At 40.5% G+C, this 20,305-nt stretch overlaps 1 protein-coding gene across 1 annotated transcript in view; it reads right to left on the bottom strand.

Annotated features, from left to right (window-relative positions):
• Window positions 1-20,305, bottom strand: part of LOC119186620 (uncharacterized) — a 127,394-nt gene that overhangs the window by 14,547 nt on the left and 92,542 nt on the right. The window contains exons 4-5 of the mRNA XM_075880490.1: window positions 8,361-8,442; window positions 952-4,153 (exon numbers count right to left, since the gene is read on the bottom strand). Of these exons, the coding sequence (XP_075736605.1) occupies window positions 4,134-4,153; window positions 8,361-8,442 (102 nt within the window). The 3' untranslated portion in view covers window positions 952-4,133. The remainder of the gene's footprint in view (window positions 1-951; window positions 4,154-8,360; window positions 8,443-20,305) is intronic.

A 20,305-nucleotide genomic window follows, 5' to 3' on the forward strand; every position in this document is an offset into this window, starting at 1 on the left:
CACTGCCGATAATCTATCCTAAACAAAAAAATTTCATTTACTAGATAACCTTCAAGCGCAGCATGATACATATAGTAAAATATTTGTCCTAGCACCGACACTACTACAGATGGTATTGAACACAATTTATATGTATCCCCCGTCAGTAAATGCATCTTCAATATAGGACAATAACAATCGCTTTACCTCAAAGGAAAGCTGAGCTAGTTGAAATGAGTGTAGTGGAATAGCACAAAAACACATAAGGACACAGGCGAAAGAGAGCACACGCAGCACTCCAGCATTACAAACAGCAGCAACTACGGCAAAATACAACACCCCTTAAGGTACCCTATCAAATAAAGTATACAAATATGTGAAGTGTTGGAAAAGTTAATTTATGATAAATGAGGCTACTTGGTTGTTGATGCAGTGTGTGTTACCCTACTACAAATACTACAAATGTATCCCCATGCAAAAGTTAGCTGATCAAACAAAAACACACTCTTATACTGCTGCCAATGATGGGACTACGTCACAAAATCTAGATTAGCGCAAGCTACAGTGATGTAGAACCAATCAGATGTATGCAGTCAGGCAAACCAGCCTAAAGGGGCACTGCAACACTTTTTGAGAATAGTCAGAAAACACTGCCGATCGGTAGTAGAGGCTCCTGACAACACGCGAGACAAATATAGCGCAACACGTGGACAGAAATTCACAATAAATTATCAGTCTGCCGAAAATTGCTTTCTCTTGACAAATGACAGAAGACGCTCAAAAATCACTCAAAGCCCATCTATCAGGCATTGGCTAAATTGAACATGGCACGCTCGGTCGTTACAGAGATCGCCGCGGGAGGCCGTGACTTGTCCACGCGTGCACGCACCATCACTGAAAAATCCCCGCATTCTAAGAAAAAACGAGAAAAAAATTGTCACAGTCACGAGGCGCCCAAAATTCGTTTTTTACCATTGTCAATCCTTCTTGCTTAGCTTCCAGCTCTTTCGTCGGGATGAGCCAAGAGAGAATGCAATTTCAGCTTACGCCAATTCTCAGGAACTCCACTCGCACTGTATCGATTCTAAAAAAATGAGGCGTTGAATTGATGAGGCAATAAGCTCTTCCAGTGAATTCATTTCATGGTTACTTAAAAAAGTGTCTCAGGGCCTTTTTCAGGCCTGTTATGAATGTCAGGTGGCTTTTGGTAAGAGCATCATTATCAGTAGTTTTTCATACCTAATATGTATGTTTCATATAATCTATACAGGTTTCAACGTTTTAAAAAGGATCAGTGCAGAATTTATGCACGGCGTTTTGCTGGTGCTGACAAGACAGATCACCGAGGTCTTGTTCAGCACTACTAGTTGTTTAGAAAGATTTTACGTAGGTATGTACTGTTTAGATTTTGTTGTATCCCTCATACACATGTGATTTTTAAGCACAACATAAATTACAGCGAATAACCATAGAAGTCTATTCTGTGAATTTAAAATTTTTAATGAAAAAAGTTCAGTGGATAATCCCACGGTTGCAAATATAATATTAGCTGTAATAAATATGTAATAAAAGCAGTTATTTGATGAAAAAGAAAACAGCAACAATTTTTAGTTGGACATCAAGACAAGCAAAAAAACAAATGAGTAAGACAAAATACAACTGAATATATTTCATTTATGAAAAGAGAAAGCTCACTAGTAAAGCAGTCTACTTTAGTAGTAATTGCAAGGAATATTATGTGGCATGCAATAAATTAACGTAATGAGCAGCGTCCTCTACAGTAAAATATCTGATTGTTTTAGCACTATATAAACTCCACATGTAAAAACAATGCTGGCTGCCATCGCCATTGTCTGTCGCAAACTTTCAAGGGCGTGCTGTTCTCGTGACGATATGCTACCATGTTTCATTTATTTGATACAAAAAATTCAATACCATGACAGAAATGACATCATGCTCACCTCTATACAAATGTGTGGAACTGGTGGTATCCTCAGGTGGAACCGGAATAATGAATGCAAATGTTCTTGTCATTTACAGAAACCAGACTGATTGAAATATATATTATAATAAAAATGAATATACAGTATATGAGGTAATCTAGTGGTTTACATGTACGGAAGTGAAGACACATGTCTTTTTGTTTGAACACTTCCCATCAAAATGCCTTTGTGATTTTATGTATGCAGGCAGTCCGTCTTCTGTGAGGGAAGTGAATAGCCGTCTGTTAGGTATTCAACCTTCGCACTGCATCACACGCTTGCCACGTCGCATTAATGACATGGCTCATTAGAAAGCTTCGGAATGGAAGCATTGGCTTCTGTTCTATGCCCGGCCATGCCTAGATGACCTAATCCTACAAGAATACTGGCGACACCTGGCAAAGCTGTCGCAGGCTGTGAACATATTGCTCACGGAAGAAATATCAGCCAGGCAGATTGACTATACAGGTAAAGTACTGCGTAAATATAGGCATCCATATAACATCTTTGAAGAATTGTCCTTTCAGTAAGGATCCATGTTAATACTTACTAATGTGGTATCAACAAACACACATTCAGAATACGACCTAACAACCACATGTGGCTGCAGTTTCAAACTTTTATATATGAAAAATTTGCAAGTCTGATTACTATATTTTCTGATTTTCACAGCGCCTTCTGTCAAAATTTGTTACACGATGTAAATCACTCTATGGTGTGACAGCAGCCACTTTTAACGTACACCAAATTCATCACCTGGCAGACAATGTTCGGCATTTGGGGCCACTGTGGGCACACTCGGCATTTGCAGTCGAATGTGGGAATGGGCGACTCGTCGAATCTGTCACAGCTGCCCGTGGCTTGCCCCATTAAATTGTTGAGAGAGTAGTCATGACATAACATATTGGACACTTCATCACCACTTCTGGCATCTCGGAAAAGGACAGAGCAGTTTTTCAATACCTTTTCGGGCACCTACCTGTCAACAATGCAGCTGAAGACGGCGGTGCAACACTGCTTTGGCTAAATCAGCATGCTATTCTGAATGCTTCAGAAGTGCGAGCACTGAGTGACGCAGGGTTTAATAGCACTGGTGTACAGTGCTATGACAGGCTAATTTTTAAAAAGCAGGTGTACCACAGCACACTCTACACAAGGCCAGCTAAAAGCGACAGTACATTTGTGGAGGCATCACAAGGCTTCTTCCGTTTAGAGAAGGTGGTCCGTGTGTTCTTGGAAGCCGGCCAAGTTTGCTTGCTGCTGTGCCGAGATGTGATTTTTTTCGGACAATCATCGCTTTCCTCAGCACATCAAGCCATGCTTTTTGTCAGCAAAGGCTGCACCAAAAGTTCTGAGACCAACGGACATCCTTAAAAGTTGTGTCTACATAGCACTGAGCAACATACGAAACGACTGTTTGTGCCCTATGCCGAACATGATTGAAAGGGACTAAAGAATGCCCTGAAGCACCACAACTGTGAATGATTGGCGGAATTGGACAATGTTGAGTTGTACGTAGGGCTCAGTGTTTTCGGATTTTATTTTTTATGAAATTCAGAGGGTGTTTTTTTAATTTATTATTTGGAAAAGAATTCGGCATTTAGTGTTTCTTTTTTGCAAATCTCCCATTCTGTTAAATTTGGCATTTCGTTTTGCATTATCAGTTACTGCAAAAGATTCTTATTAATAATTTTCCCAGGAAAAATGTCTTGTACTGTTGCTAGTAATCATGTTTCTTCATCTCTTTACTTCTTATTTTCTCACTTACCATTTCTTTACCCCCTTCATAAGGCCAGTGATGTGAATTTGCTGGAAGCTCAATGAAGTGTTAGTTTGGGGGGGGGGGGAGAACAGAAGTTAGTAAACCTGCATCTCAACATTTTCTCCTAGGCTCCCTTATCTTCACAAAACAGATGACCTAATATTAGTGTTATTCTCAATACTACGGAATAATATACGACATATCTGAGCAGACAAAAACGTGCAATGGCAACTGTACTTTAGATATGTGGAAGGTTTGAACGCACATACACATAATATACAAGTACAGATACTTGAATAAATAACTTCTATGTTTTTTTTTTGTATTACAGCCCTAAAGTTGGCTGTAATACAAGCAGACTTTGAGAGATGGGGCTGCCACTGATGAATGTGCACTTCTTGGGTGATGCTTCAAGCTCTGAAGATGCTCTCTGAAAGGTGAAAATGCCCTTTTAAGATCAGAGTTTTCAAGATAAATCTGATTTATGATAATATACTAATAATTGGTTGTATAATTTTTGGCAAATATTTTTAAGATATTATTCAATTTTTTCGAAAACATCGAGCCCTAGTCACGAGAAGGCAAGTGCTGTACTGTTACTTTTAAATGACCTCATACTTATACCTGAGTGTGTCACATCAAAAGATATCTATCTTTGCAAGCATTTCTCATTTTTTGGGAAATGAGAAAGCGCATATCTGCCAACTCTAAAATATCTTAACCTTGAATGTATGCATGTCATGGCCCAAACTTGAGCTTTTGTGATAGAGGCATTCTTAGATGTGTCATTGTTTAACACGCTTGATATATTTCAAAACGAGCGTACTGAACTTGCTTGGAGCACATTATTTATTATTGTTCATGTAATTATGCTGAATACTTCAATACATCTCTTGCCTAATTGATTAAATGTATGCTTGTCTACTGCGTCTCTCATAATCATATGGTGGTTTTGAGACGTTAAACCCCACCTATCAATCATGTATGCTTGTCTACTTGTAATTTTGTATTTTATTGTTTACACAAGTATGCTTCAATGAATTACTAAGGTGCACATTAGTGTTACATTATTGATGTTCGAAAATATGTATTTATATTCCTATGTTTCCTTGATGCTGCTAGAGCTTGCTACCACACTGTAGGCTTTGAGTTTGTCTTTGCTTCCCCCTCCCTGTAGGGGCATGAGGCTCTGGCTGGGTAAAACATAAATAAAAAAAAATTGAGGAGATTGGATTAAATGTTTCACTGAGCAATGAATTTGTCAAATGCTCTGCTATTGTAGAATGCACATGCTTCTTGTTTCTCTGGGCTTGTGTACAACACCTACTAACATAACCTAAATATGCAAGGGTAACACTGCAGAGATGCATAGAAAAGTAGAAAGACACAGGACAAGCACGTACTTCTCTATCTCCTTTTTTTGCGATGTTTACCTTAAAAAATGAATTGTTACCAACTTGCCCAATTTTTATACTACTTAGAATATGGCTCAATTTCGGGAAGCCAGATAGTTTCCCTAAATTTTCAAATTTAAATTCACAGAAGGTTTCATTAACTAAATCATTATGTGTTGTACGTTGGTATTCTTGGTACTGATGATAAGAAAATGTGTGCGTGGTGTCCATCTTTTGTTTTGTATCTGTACTCAAGAGTTCAGTGCCGTTTTAAGCACTTTTTTAGTTTGCCTGGATGAAGTTAATTTTTTTTAAGTAATCAAACCAGCTAAAGCCTGTATGGTAGACTGTTTTAAAACATAGTTTCATGAAACATGTTGACACTCTCAGTCGTTCTAGGCTTAAGATTTCCAAGCTGTGACTGATTGAAAAGTACTCTATGCTTAATTAAACAAAATATAGATGTGAGACACAGGACTCAGAAGGTGCTAATGAATAATGCAAGCTTGGTGAATGATTTCTTTCTCTTTAGCTCTCTAGTGGGAGGATGCTTATTGACAGAGGCGGCAAGTAACAGTGGCAACAGGTCATCTTATTAGTTTACCGTCGTCCAAACATGAGAGTCTGTAGCATTTTTTCTCTTGCATGGCCCATTGTCACATGGCTACACTTCGACCAGATGAGTCATCCACTAAGCATTTTTAGGTTTATTCTTGCATATGTAAGGGTGATTTGCTTTGTGGTTGTAGAATGAGGAGGAAATAACCTTAATTAGTGTGCAGCTATTTACAATACTAAGTTTATGACTAGATGGCATCAAAGCCTTGGGCCCAGATGGCACTTTTAGCAAGCTGGAGCGTCTACAATGGTGTTAAGAGTATTTAAATAGATAAATAAGTAGACTGCAGGCCACAATATATACTTACACTACATCTTACTTTCACTCTGTTGTATGAATTGCATTGAAAACAAAAACTTGGACTAGAAGCTAATTGTGGCATAGACCAGAGTGTCCTCTTGTTGCGTATCTGCATTTATTACACAATTCAGTGAAAAAATATTGTTCAGAAAGAGGAAACGGCTTCTTTTCTACAAACGTCACCTATGCTTTTTTTTCTGGCACCTTGTACATTGTACGCATACAGTCTTAAAAAATCTCCGATTTCTACAGAAAAAGGCTTTACGCAGCGTGTACAACTCAGCCAGTGATCATACTTCTGCACAACTCTTCCAAGCGGTTGATATTCCAATGGCTTTCAAAATATACAACTTGCGCCTTGTTCTTCGCTATCAGTATGAAATAAAAAAACACTATTTCAATGCTGGCCTACTTAGCAGAGTTAGCTGAATATTCTTTGTATCTATTACAGTTCATGACAAATTTTGAAACAAGGGCACCATGCACAAACTACGGGGGCCAGATGCTACAAAACGTTCGCCCTCAGTAATAAACCTTTTATCGCAAAATGGTCATTGTATTTCATCTTCCAGGCCTGCACTGCATGTTTTCTTCATGAGATAACTGAAGTGCTTGTTTCGTGCTTTTTTATATTTACTGCTTTTTTCATAAATTGCATGTACACGTACTGTCCTTTGGTGACTATGCATAAGAGTAATGGATGTTTTTTGTGCTTTTATTTGCGTATGCCAGTTTCTATGTGTTATCACTGTCTGATGAACTCTAACCGGCTGGGAGGCATAGTCAAGCTTAACAGATCTTTTTCTTCCCATGCCCTCTACTTGGTGAAGTGGAAAATAAAATGATTGACTGATCTACTGGGTATTTCCTTTGACCTCACGAAAACGTTTGACATGCTTGATTATGACATATTACTAACTAAACTAGATCTCTACGGAATACACGGGACAGCGCAAACGCGTTTGTTGAACTATATGATTAATAGAGAGCAATATGTGTATGTGAACAGCGTGTCGTCGCCCCGCCGTGGTGGTCTAGTGGCTAAGGTACTCGGCTGCTGACCCGCAGGGCGCGGGTTCGATTCCCGGCTGCGGCGGCTGCATTTCCGATGGAGGCGGAAATGTTGTAGGCCCGTGTGCTCAGATTTGGGTGCACGTTAAAGAACCCCAGGTGGTCTAAATTTCCGGAGCCCTCCACTACGGCGTCTCTCATAATCATATAGTGGTTTTGGGACGTTAAACCCCACATATCAATCAATCAACAGCGTGTCGTCATGTCGATGTATAACTAATAGAGGTGTTCCGCAAGGTTCAATTCTACGGTTAATCTTCTTCTTAGCTTATAATAATCATTTGCCATCCATAACATCGGAAGACTGTATTCTTTACGCTGATGACACTAACATATTTATAACAGCAAAAAACGAAAATATCCTACATCATAAAGCAAGAATGGCCTTACAAACATTATCATCTTGGCTTAACGGAAACAAACTGCTTGCCAACAGCTATAACAGTAATTACATTACCTTCGCCCCCAAAAACACCCACCTTACATTAAGTAATTGGCTTGAAATGAATAACACAGTGCTTGAAAGGGTTAGTAATACCAAATTTCTCGGTGTATACTTGGACGCACAACTTTTATGGCACACACATGTACATGAGACAACACTGAAGATATACAGAAAAATACCTGATCTTCACAGGCTACGCTACATTTCCCTAATAAAGATAATGTTAACATTATATCACTCTTTCATACATTCACACATCGCATATGCCATAGTAATTTATGGATTGATCTACCTGACAACACTGAAACCCCTAAAAGTAGCAGAGAACACGGCTGTGCATGCCCTTCTCTCCATACCGAAAACAGACTCAGCTTCCTATGCTTATAGACTACTAAACACACAACCCATCACAGTTTGTGTCAATTATCGTGTTTTACTACTTGTCTACAAACTTGTGCATAATGTTGTTCGATGCCCATCTATAGCATTACCATATCGAATGCCCCCGTATTTCTTACGTTTTACTTTAAGTAAACCGTTATGCATACCTCACATAAGGACTAACTAAGGAGCACATTCATTTTCCTATATTGCATCCATACTCTGGAACACTTCACCTTGTACCATCGCAGCATCATTATCATTTCCTTTGTACAAACAACGTGTTCACGATCACCTGCCAAACTCACAACAGTAAAACAGGAAATCAGAATATTATTCTGATTTCTTTGTAGTTATATGTACTTTTGTATTGCCATGTATCAATTATATGTATTTATTGTTTTTTGTTGCACTTGTATGTACTTACCATCTGTTGGCAGCTCAGCAGTACCTACAACTGTTAAAGAACGGACCCCTGCAATTGCCTTGACTGGGCTCTGGGGTCCTACCTGTAAATAAGAACCAGCCATTATATGTATGATACACAATAAAACTGATTCAATGATTGATTCACTGATTAATTTCGTTATGTAGATGTACTTATGTACGGTGGTGCCTATGATTTATTTTTCGTTGTACTTATGTTTTTCATTCAAATCTGTATCACCAGCATTGTACGAAGCTGCTATGTTGCCTGATGTTTTTCAGACCTGTTGTAAGCAGCATCCTGAAATTATTTGTGCATATATCTAGCCATTGCATAATTTACCGGGCCTAGTCTTTTCAGCAAAGGCCAGTGATGACGGCTTACATACTTCAGTAGAATGAATTCTTGGCACCATGAACCTAAGTATAAAAAAATGCGAAATTGTAACTTGAATCCATGTACTTATCTAAAACTGTGCAAGTTCAGCCAATATGCGTATTGAACTTTGTACTCTCCATCATTTGTAATGCCGTTCTGATAACACAGCTAACGGTGACTTATTTGCAGTGATATCCTGATGCTAGTGACCCCAAGAATACAGTAGCATACAAATACTGGGCATTTTGTTCGGAAGTACAATGCTCCAAGGTATTGGATTGACATTAGGCTCGAGAAATTAGTGTTCACTGTTGCTTGATTTTTTGTTCTTGTCAATTTTAAAATAAATAGCAACACGTACAGTCACTCGGGAGACTTAGCATTTGAAGGCTCTTCTGAATGAATTTGCTGCAGTAGAGCTGCAGTTCCAGCACAGTGGAAACTGTTCCAGAACATGCCACACACAACCAGTGATCAGTATTATTACAGAGAACTAACAGACAATGCCAGAGAAAGCATTGGGGTTGTTAATAGTAGTAAATTGTTGTGAATGTGAAGAAAGTATTATGCACAAAACAATAACTTTCCTCCGGCAGGAGCCAAACCTGTGGCTTGAAACTTGCCGCTGGAAGGAACACTACCTGTGACCATTGCCTTTGAATGTCGCAGGTACGGTTCCTGCTTACGGTAAGTTAACTGTTCATACAAACTACTTTCTTGACGTTCGCATTAAAATTGCTACTAATATCATTCCAAATGCTTTCTTTGGCATTATTGTGTGTTAGTTCTTAATTATATTGTTTGTAACAAAAAGAAACCAGCCCTTAAAGTGCCCTTTTCTTCACTCAGTGGTCAGTAATTTAGTCGTGAAATGAAACAAGCAATGAGCTTTAATTATTTTGTTTGCATTTATTGTTTGGCTAGTCTCAGCAAGTTTACAAAAGTGTTACTTGGTGACTAGTCTCACAAAGTAACACTTTTATAAAGAAACCACGGTGCTTCACACACAGTTTCTAGTTAATATGCTTTGACAATTTATCATCGTTACACCCACACAAAAATATGGAGCCACAAGTAATGCAAAGCAGTATTTATTTATTAAATTTACAAGCTTCTCAATTCTTCGGATGTCTAATATTAGCCAATATTTATATATACATAGATGCATTAAAGCCAGGTGTAGTGTATTATATTAGACTGTATTGAAGAGTAGCACCTAAAAACAAGGAACATGAACAGAGCTCAGTACGACCACATAAAGCTGCCCAAGTTTTTGTATCTTCTTGGTTACCGCAAAAAAAAAAACAGGAACAGGCAAGAAAAAGCTACAAAGTTCTATTTACTACTGGGGCTCATTGTGTCAAAGAGTATACTAAATAGACAAAATTCTACGGCAAGAAAGGAAAAAAAGCGATGAAGAAACTCGCATAACATGAAAGTTGACTAAGTGTGATTAGCAGTTAAGTAAGCAACTTATTTATTCAATAAAAATAAGGGAAGCTGACACACATTTTAGTGGAGTTTTATTTCATACACCTCATACTTGCCACTAGTGTAACTTCTTCCTGCCCATGCCATCTCTCTGTGTGCAGCTTACAGTGTACCCATTGGTATGAGAGGAGAGAAAGCTTTTATAGTGTCTGGCAAGACATTTAAGATTTCATTTCTGACGGATGCTAGAAATTAGTGGGGCTATAAACTATGACCCTAAGATCATTTCATGCAAACATGGTAAAGGGGTGCATAGCCCTTTAACGGCTTTTAAAAGCTTCGTCCCTTTACACAAAAGCTAAACAAATCTATATGTTAGAACAAGAATTACTTTGCACAAACTTTGGTTCACTATAACAGCATTGTCATTGTGTATTCCCACTGCATTAAGAGGCTATGCATGAGCTTGCAGGTTTGATAACTAGGCACTCCATAAGACAGTGTGTAAACAATGCAGAAACATTCTCACCATTATTGACGTGAGAATCAAAAGACTTGCTAATAAAAATTATGCTAACTTGATTTCTATTGAGGTAGCCATATCGAAACTGTCGGTTCATTGTACTTACAGAGACAATTATTCATTGTGCTTACATTGATTGTGTTTACAGTACAATTATGTGCTGTGGTTCATAATATGACAGCAAGGATTCAAGTTTTTTTTTGAAAGTCATGGAGGCTTTTGCTGTATGGTTTTGTAGTGCCAAATATGCTTTCTAAATGACGTAAGCTACTCCTAATTCTCATCTATGAATAACGCAAAGCAATAATATCCACTGATGTTTCATGATAACCATCTCCTAGCCAACATGCCACACCATAATTAAGCCACCATAAATGTTATCAGAATTAGGAATACTGCAGATGCTTGCTGACGTCTACACTTAGCCAGTATGTTGTAAATTTTACCATGGCTCCATGGCCTCCACCAGCTACACAACATGGAAAATTAGCTCATGGTGCCAGCCACCTAGCAGGCCTGGGAGTTAAATATGCTGTAATCATGTTGGAGAATTTCTGCGCAATGCAGCCCTCTTTCCTTTCAAGACATATAACATTGATACAGATTCTGTCGCAGAAAATAATTGTTTGGTTCACTTCAACAAACCCTCGTCAATTGCAGTATGTTCTCTTTCTTGAACCATTGAAATTAAGGTTATAGGCAGTGGCACAACAAAAGGGATTGGTTTGAGGAAGACGGAATCACCCCCCCCCCCCCTGGCACAGGCTTTCAAACTTTGTATTTGTAATATATGTGCATAGATACAAACAAAGATAGAGAGAAGCGGGGTATCCCCCCTCTTAAAAAATTCTGGCTATGCTCCTGGTTACAGCTGAACACAAGGCACACAAGTGCCTCACTGGGGCAACTCAGTGAGTGGAAAGGAAAAGTTTAATATTTAATATCTTTGACATTTCGAAGACTGACTGAGTCTTTCAATTCGTTCTCAGACTCTCATCACTTTTCCTAGGTGCAAGCTTACATACTCCCTTGGAACTAGTTGTTTCCACTAATAAATGCATGTTCTTGACACACTGAAGTAAATATCACATATGTGCAACTACAAAAGTTCTGCCATCTGGAGTTTATGCAGCAGTTGATCGTGCATTTATTGTGCTGACTGCATACATGAAGGAGATATATCTAGGTGGGAGTTTGATGTGATTCGGCTATCTGCAACAAGCCAACCTCCTCGAACACTGCCCCTGTTCAATAGTGTGGGGTGCCTCCTGAGTAGGATTATGCCACTTCAGTGCCTGCAGCAAGCAAACCCAACACAAGCTGACCACTATTATCATTTAATTCTTAGCAAGAAGACTTACATGGGTGTCACAAACGACTCCAATTTTCGGAGCATCCGCGGGCCCCATCTTCCAATGAAGGGCGTTTTTGTGTTGGGAGACGACATCCGGTGACTATAACGACCCAGCGTGGCGCCGGCTCGTCTTCCCTGCCCCTGACCGGAAGGGGAACCGGCGGTCTCAACAAGGAGAATTACTCCCAGATGAGACGGGAACACGTGTACGCCCCTGAAGAGGTTTGGACTGCATCGGAATAGGCAGTTGACGTACAGCCAGCAACAAGTGCAGTCGTCGGTGTCGCGAGTCTCGCGTAGGCGGCGAGCACGGAGTGACCCGCGCAACGTATCGAGACGGCTGCAATTCCGGGCACCCTCGTCGTCTACCAAGCCGGCGAGACCTTCAGCGGCACCCATCAACTCTCCTACGTGCACCAAGAGCTGGCCTGGTCCGTATGGAACTTTTTATTGTGACTTTTTTTTTAAACTGTTAAATTGTTTTAACCAGCCCTTTTTTTTTAATATTTGTAGTGTGCGCTGCGCCGCACGTTGAAATTTGAAAGCGCTACCATGATCATTCTGTAATTATTTCCTTGCATCTCCTTTGATTCATGTCATCAGTTGTTAACATTCCGCGTATTTTTCTTTAGCCTGTATCTTTTGTAGTGTTTTAGCACATTTTGTTATATAGCTGTTCTTTCCATCGCGCCTCAGTGTTAATCCTCTCTGTTATTTTTGTTAACTCCTCCCTTTGCCCTTGTTTTAATTAAATGCTTGTTTATGTGTAATCAAACTCCGTGTCTGCTCAATGAGTGCGTCGGTCAGGCCCACACATCACCACACGTGCAACCCCGCACGGGTCGACCAACCCGAAAATAAATTTGAAATGTGCCACTTCGAGGCCTTTTAGGCGTCGCAGGCCGAAGCGTAAAGTGGAAGCCTGCGAGTCTGCCGCACGTCGGTGTTGGATCGGCGGGGCGCCTCACCCGAAGTGTGTGACAATGGGAAAGGATAACCTGACAAGATACAAAAGGGGGCCCTTTCCTCTCAAATCGAGAGAAATTTCTTTTTATAAAAAGTGTGGTTACTCTGCTATTTTGCATAAATTATTTGCTTATGTCTGTTTTTTGATTGTCACAGCAAGAATACTGATGTTTTTTTTTAACTATGGTCTTTCTTTAAAGCGAAAATTAGGGAACTAACAAAGAAGTATGTGCAAAGTAGAAATGCGGCTAAATTCAACAAGTGCAAGAAACCATGGGTGTCGCCAGCGATATTTAGAATAATAATAAGAAAAGTATACAAGACATTTAAAAGAACCCAAAGTAATTATTAGTACAACTGGTTCGGTGGAGACCAGGCCTCGTCTATTTTATCGAAGCCAGTTAGATGCATCTGATTCAGCCTTTCAACACCCTCTCCTCTATCTTTTTTCTACTCTCGTCCGTCGCCTAGCCTTCGCGAGTGCTTTGCAGTCATGGGGAGAGAGCCCAACTTGTAGTGCCTCACGACAGAAATCATGTGAAGTAATTTTTTGTTCAGTTGAGTACAGATTCACGGGGTTGCGTTTTGCATTACTCATGTTCATAATGTTGGCTGTCACAGTGACTCTGTAAAAAATACGGTGTTTTGAGTTTGCGTGTCACCGTTCTTAGTGCTATGACGGTAAACACGTCCATTACATCTCCAAGAGAAAGCGCTTGGAAGCACGTGTGACGTGAGCAGGGTGACCCCTCGTATAGCGCTGCATCCCAACTGCTCCCTGAACCAAGGCGGACTCACGGCTCCCGTTGGGAGGTGCACGTGTTCACTGTCATTGAAAGAAATAAAGGATGCATTGATGGAAGTAACTATTCAATTTGAGTACGTAGTGCAAAGACTCAGTACTTCAGTCGACTTAATGAAAACATGAAAACAAATCACAAGCTTTTTTGGAGATACGTTAGGAACTTCGGGGCTGATTTCAACTGGAGTGGACGAAATTGTTAAATTGTTCATGACAGTAAGATCTTATCTCGCGATATTGATAAGGCGACGTGTCTCAATGATTTTGTCATTCCATATTTTTACCTGAGGAGAATACTGTGAAATTAACTGTGCTGGTGAAGCACGCTGGCAAACATTATTTATGCTACCGGCTGAACATTCTCTCAATGGTATCAAATTCCTTTAAAAACTATAGATGAAACTAAGGCCCCTGGTCTAGTTAGTATTTTACCCACGTATTGAAGCATGGTGCCTAGCTAATTGCATCTTGTATTTATCTGATGTTCAAAAATTTATGGTTACTGGAATTCAGTCTTAAGCCTGAAAAAAGACCAATAAGATTCGCATTCATAGAAGTGGTCCTAAGAAAGAGGCCTGAACTTAGAGGCCCATTTCCTTAACATCGATTCCCTGCAAGACATTGGAGCATATATTGTACAAAGACATAAGGAAAGACTTACTTGAACACAAATATTAGTCGATTTTCAGTATGGCTCCCACAAGAGCCTATCTTGCACAACACAACTGATTGAATTCAACCATGACTTATGCGTGAGGTGGATGCGAATGGAAAAACTGACTGCATTTTTTTAGATTTCAGAAAAGCGTTTGATACCGTGTGCCACCCCTTGCTTCTTCGCAATTTTCAAAGGGCAAATATTGATGAGAAAGTGCTAAGATATATTGCCAGTTATCTATCACAGCATCGGCAACGTGTTGTTCTGAATAATATCACTTCCTCCACGGTAAAAGTAACATCAGGTGTCTTTCAGGGGTCCCTTTTAGGGCTTCTACTATAGTTTGCAATAATGACATTTCTGGTGGGATATCCTCTCGAGTAGGATTATTTGCCGATGCCACTATCATATACAGAAAACAAAAATGAACAGCACTACACTGAATGGCAACCTGACCTTACCAAAATTTCGAAATGATGTGAGAAGTGGAAAAGGCAACATAATGTTAAAAAATGTGTTCATTTGTTTTTACTAAAAATAAAATAGATGAAACGCATTATTTTCTGAACAGCAACGTCCTTTATCAGCAACCAATGTATAAGTAGCTCAGGGTAACATTTGCGAGTGACTGCTCTTGGAATGTACATGTGCATGCCGTGGTTGCGAAAGCTGCCAAAGCACTAAATTTCATTCAGCGTAATCTGAGATCCTCACCTGCTGCTTTAAAAATACTACTTATATTTCATTTGTCGGGCTGATTTTCGAAGATGCGTGCTGTGTGTGGGATCCCCAATAAAAGTCTTTGATTGATGTCATTGATAGAATACAGAACTGAGCGGCAAGGTTTGATCTAAGGCATTATAGGCGAGGGGACAGCTGTACTAAAATAAAAATATGCTGGGATGGGAAATGCTGTCTTCTCGCAGGAGAAAATCACACTTGAAACTGTTATTTCAGATATTCCACAAAAACTTCGCCTCAACAAGGACAAGTATCTTAAGCCACCGCATCATCTGTAAAAGATGCGATCATCACTTAAAATTCAAGACTACCAGACCAGAAAGAACATATATGCTGATTCCTTTTTTGTTCACACTGTAGCAGAGTGGAATCATTTGTCTTGGGACCAAGTGTGCTGTAATAACGAAAATTCTTATTTTTTCAAGCTGTAACCTACCTGCTTACACGCCTCTTGGCAAAGCAGAAAATTTCTGAATAAATAAATTAATACATAAAATTCAACAAGGTGCCCTTCTTGGGTCACGACAGCAGAGGAGCCGCTAAAAATAAAGAACGCCTGTGCTTTTAACGCATTGCTTTATTGAATATGCATGCATTCACTGCTTTCGTTTGCCTTCATAAGGCGAATAAAACAGTGGATGAAACAGTGAAAATGGGGGGAGGGGAGCAGTTGGTGCATATTTGAAATCTTCCGAAAGAAGGAAGGGGGGCACATGCTCGAGGAGGGGCGCTGGCTAAGGATTTTATGGTAGTGCTGTCAGGTAACTATGGTCTATTTTTCTCTTATAAAAAACTGACAACTGGCCAGAACATGCGATTAGATCCTGGCGGAAATGAAAATAGCACGAATAATAACACTTTCAGTCTGCCTTATGTGATCTATATAGTATCTAAATCTTTGATATTTGCGAACAGCATTTAAATGTTTTAGAAATTTCGCCAACCCCAAATGCCATGGGAATCTGTTGTGTCAAGCATGCATTGATTCCCATGTGGTGTAATTTTTTCATGGCATGGTGCAAAATGTTATGCAATGACACTAAATATATGTACCAATGTTTTATGCACAAACATATGTTGAACAGTCACATGTGTTTAATATAACTAGTTTTTCCCAGTTACACAATGATGTTAACAGCAATATGAGTGTTACCAACACCAGGAGTGGTAGGCTGATATGTAGCGTTTGTGCTTGAGAGGAAGCAAGCCCTGGCTAGTGCTTCGTAGATGGATTTCGGTGGAGGACGCTAAAGTATACAAGTGTCACAAGGCTATTTATTAAATACACTCTCATGTCTGTTTGTGTAATGAGAAATAACGTAAAATTCATTGACAAGCAGGCCACATCGTTTGCGTTCATAAAATCTCACAATAATCAATTTAGTCAAACAAGACAGGAAGATAACGAATGACGTACAAAAAAGGCAAAGGATATAGACGACAAGGAAACCAAGAGGAATCGTAAAAGGTCCAAAGACGCAAACAGTGCATAGAAAAATGTTCAGAACAAGAAGACAGTTTCACCATACACAGTACACGAAGATGCAGCGGAGGCTTTGGAGGCAAGGCATAAATGTACTCATGCACATGGCAATGGCTGAGACGCGGTACAGATGCTCACTTGTGTAGAGGGAAGAGTACATTGACAAGTCAGGGTCAGTAACCTTTCGGGGTTCATCATCCAATGCTTGGACATGGAACTGGGGATGTGAGTGTTCCTGGCCATTGCCAGACGATGAAAAGCTCCGTCTGTGTCCAGATGGGAACTCACAGTGGTCTTGGTAAGCTCTACCGGCGACCACTTGTGCACCTTGGCCACCCCTTCACTCGGTCTCAACTCAGCCATGTCTCGACTACTTTGCCGTTAGGTACCCTTGGCTTTTCCTTCAAATTCCCTTATGGCTCTTATAGGGCAAATGTGGTCGAGCTCACACTTGCTACAGTCACGAGTTGTCATTTTTGGCAGTTTCTGTCGCACCAATTTCAAATGCACACTTACACACCACAACAATTGACGTGGAAATGAAGCGATGTGTGTATTATAGGAGTGCACATGAAACATTTATACAATTGAAGAAACAGCCCTACAAACACAATTTATGTCTGACGAACATTACGCCAGCAAAAGGTCTTTTTACATAGCAGTTTTGAGAGCTGGCATGGCTTTGTCACGCAGAATGCTGGGATGCTATTTTTACCGAGACCCTAATATTTATTCCTTGACTCATTGGGTCAATGCTGCCAGTTTCAGTTTGTCCTAATGCTCTCAAACTTTAATTACAAATATGTGCTCTTACCGATACTGTGCAGATATAAGCTGTTTATCACATGCAATGCATACCCAGCCTATGATATACAGGTTGTGCCACACGTGTCTGGAAGAAGGGGTTTGACAACATGCACTAGAGAATTTTCACGCTATCGTCAGCCAGACACACTCGTCAAAACATCTTACCCCCTCAAACTAATTTTGGCCGACTCCAAGTTTAGGAGGCAATCACGAGAGCACCAAAACGTAGGCGTCTAGATAAATTGACATGATATTCACTAATAAATGCCTCTCGTTTCAAACGTGTCATGTAGCCTTGCAGAACGACCTTGAATCTGGATTATGGGGCATGCTCGAAAAAAGACCTGTGTCTAACTAAAATTAAACAGCAATTACCTTCTTTATGCTTCATTATTTCAACAAATACTTTTTAAAATGAGATTTGGTGGCTGAACTGATTTATTAATTTAGGCTGACAGCAACACTGTACCTTATAGGTATTTGCCAACAAATGGAAACTTCATGACGTTGGGCATACGTAACACCAGATTTCATTGGATCGAGTTATGGCTATACTGACTTCAAGATTGTGGCCAGATGGTACCACAAAGTTATTTCCTATCTACGTGGCAGACTGTAATGATTTCATGACTATGGCATTAAATGTGCGGTTTTAGAGTAAAGGCACTGCTTTATCTCAAGGAAGTATAGAACATGCAAGATCAGAGGTATTAGAGAGTTTTTTAATTCCATTTTTAATCAAGCAATTTAATATGAGCAAGACATACTTTGAAGGTAGCCTTTGTAAACACTTGTGTTAATTAAAGGCAAATATGGCACATAGCCTACAACACCAGCTGTCTTATTCCAGCAGTGACACACGGACGGCGCCAGCAGACACAAGATCCCTTATTTGTGCTATGTGCGTAATGCACATCAAGTACTGAGACAGCTCTCGCGAAATATTTTTCTACACTTATATGTTCATTCGGCCAGGCATCTACTGAGCTTGCTCACAAATCAGTTGATTCAGCATCGCAAAACTGCTTTCAGCAGAATTTTATTAATGAGAGCAATTGAATTGCATGAATCGTCAGTATTTTTCTCAAATGTATGCTTGTTTTCTGAGGTCACCAGACTGTAAGGTGACACTATGTTTTGTGCGTAAACGTATCAGCCGTAACATTTCTGCTTTGGGCGTCTTGCAATATACCCATATGCTAATTTCAATGCACAGTTTCACTAATTATTGTCCTTGCGCGGCACCCACCTAGCTGCTCGCTTACCGAGGAGCTCCACTACAGAGGTTATATGCTGAACCTATACTTTCTTGACGGCGACAAATCTCGAAATCTTACAATGCTGAGCATTCGCTATACATATTGCTACGAACTAACATACGCAAAAGAACCACCAGAGCGCGTCAATACAGAAGACAGCATACCGCGGCTGTAGGCTGAGCGTACAGTCAGTAGCATCGACGATTAAAACACGACGTCATCGTGCTTATTTGCACAACCCGTATAAGTGCTTATGTCTCAGAAATCTGTCTTTTTAACATGTTGCTTTCAGACCGTCACGGGAGTCCGTGACGGCCACAATGCAACAGCTGCATGAGATGCAAGAGACAGTGGGTTTGGGCGTGTTGGTATAACATCATAAAGGGTGCTTACCAGCGCAAACGACAGGGCAGGAGGGAACAGGAGAATAGACAAGACAGAGCGCTGAACGACAACATGAGGCTGGAGTGAAGAAGATGCATCGCGGCTGCTCAACGAACACGAAACCTGTGTCCGTGTTCCGATAATACAAACGCCAATCGTGCACTGTGTGATAACGTGTCAATAGAAGAGATTTCCCCATTAAGATATGCGAGTTCGAATAATCTACACCGCGTATAGGATTGACGTAGAGCGATCGAGCAGACTCGACCGGTCAGAAACATTTAAAAACATGGTATATATAGTGACACACTTTTTTTTCTTTCGCTGCAGCCAATACGCGCACACGGTTATTTCGGCGTCGTCTTTCGTCAATACTTTAAATGCATAAGCCCACCCGTACGTCATGCATTAAAACATTCTGTAGCTGTCTATACTGAAGCGCAGCCCAGCGCAAACCATTACCAGCTTGACTGATACCCGGTGAACTTTCAGGCGCGCTCAACACTGGCACCAGCGCACAGCGTCCCAGCTTACCAGCGAGCACTGTGTCCGTGTGGTGCTGCCAGCGTTTTTAGCACTGGTACCAGCGCTCAGCGTCCCAGCGCTTTACGTATTCCAGTAAGCCTTGCGCTAGGACCAGCGGTATCGCAGCTATGCCAGCTTCCCCCAGCGTGCCGGTCGTGTCCTCTAGTGCAGTACCAGCGCCCGCCAGCGTCCCCAGTGTCCCAGCTTGCGCGTTTCAGTGAAAAGGCAGCGCTTCCAGCGCACTTGCAGTGCTCCCTGTACGAGAAGCTTACTGGGTAAACACAGTTTTTGCAATAGGTAGTTGTCGAAAAATAAATGAGCTCCAGTTTGCAATTGCCTCTGTCACGGTTAGAGCAGAACACAGAGGTCACATGATGTCGCGACGCTAGAAACGCAACTCTCACAATTCTTGCCCATTCTATTTCTTGGGTCGTTCTTTTAAGTTGACAAAGTGCGTTCGAGTATGCATAAACTTTCATTTTGACATGTGTCAAGATGAGCCCTAGCGAATTTGACTTTCACACTTCTGTTCTACCACTATGATTTCCACCAAAAGTTAGTCCTACCGACCGAGCCCGTACAAGTGTTATCGGTGCTTCTGGATTTCAGAATACACAATCTTGACGAGCAAAAA

This window comes from Rhipicephalus microplus, chromosome X (assembly GCF_043290135.1).
Source record: "Rhipicephalus microplus isolate Deutch F79 chromosome X, USDA_Rmic, whole genome shotgun sequence".
NCBI lineage: Eukaryota > Metazoa > Arthropoda > Arachnida > Ixodida > Ixodidae > Rhipicephalus > Rhipicephalus microplus.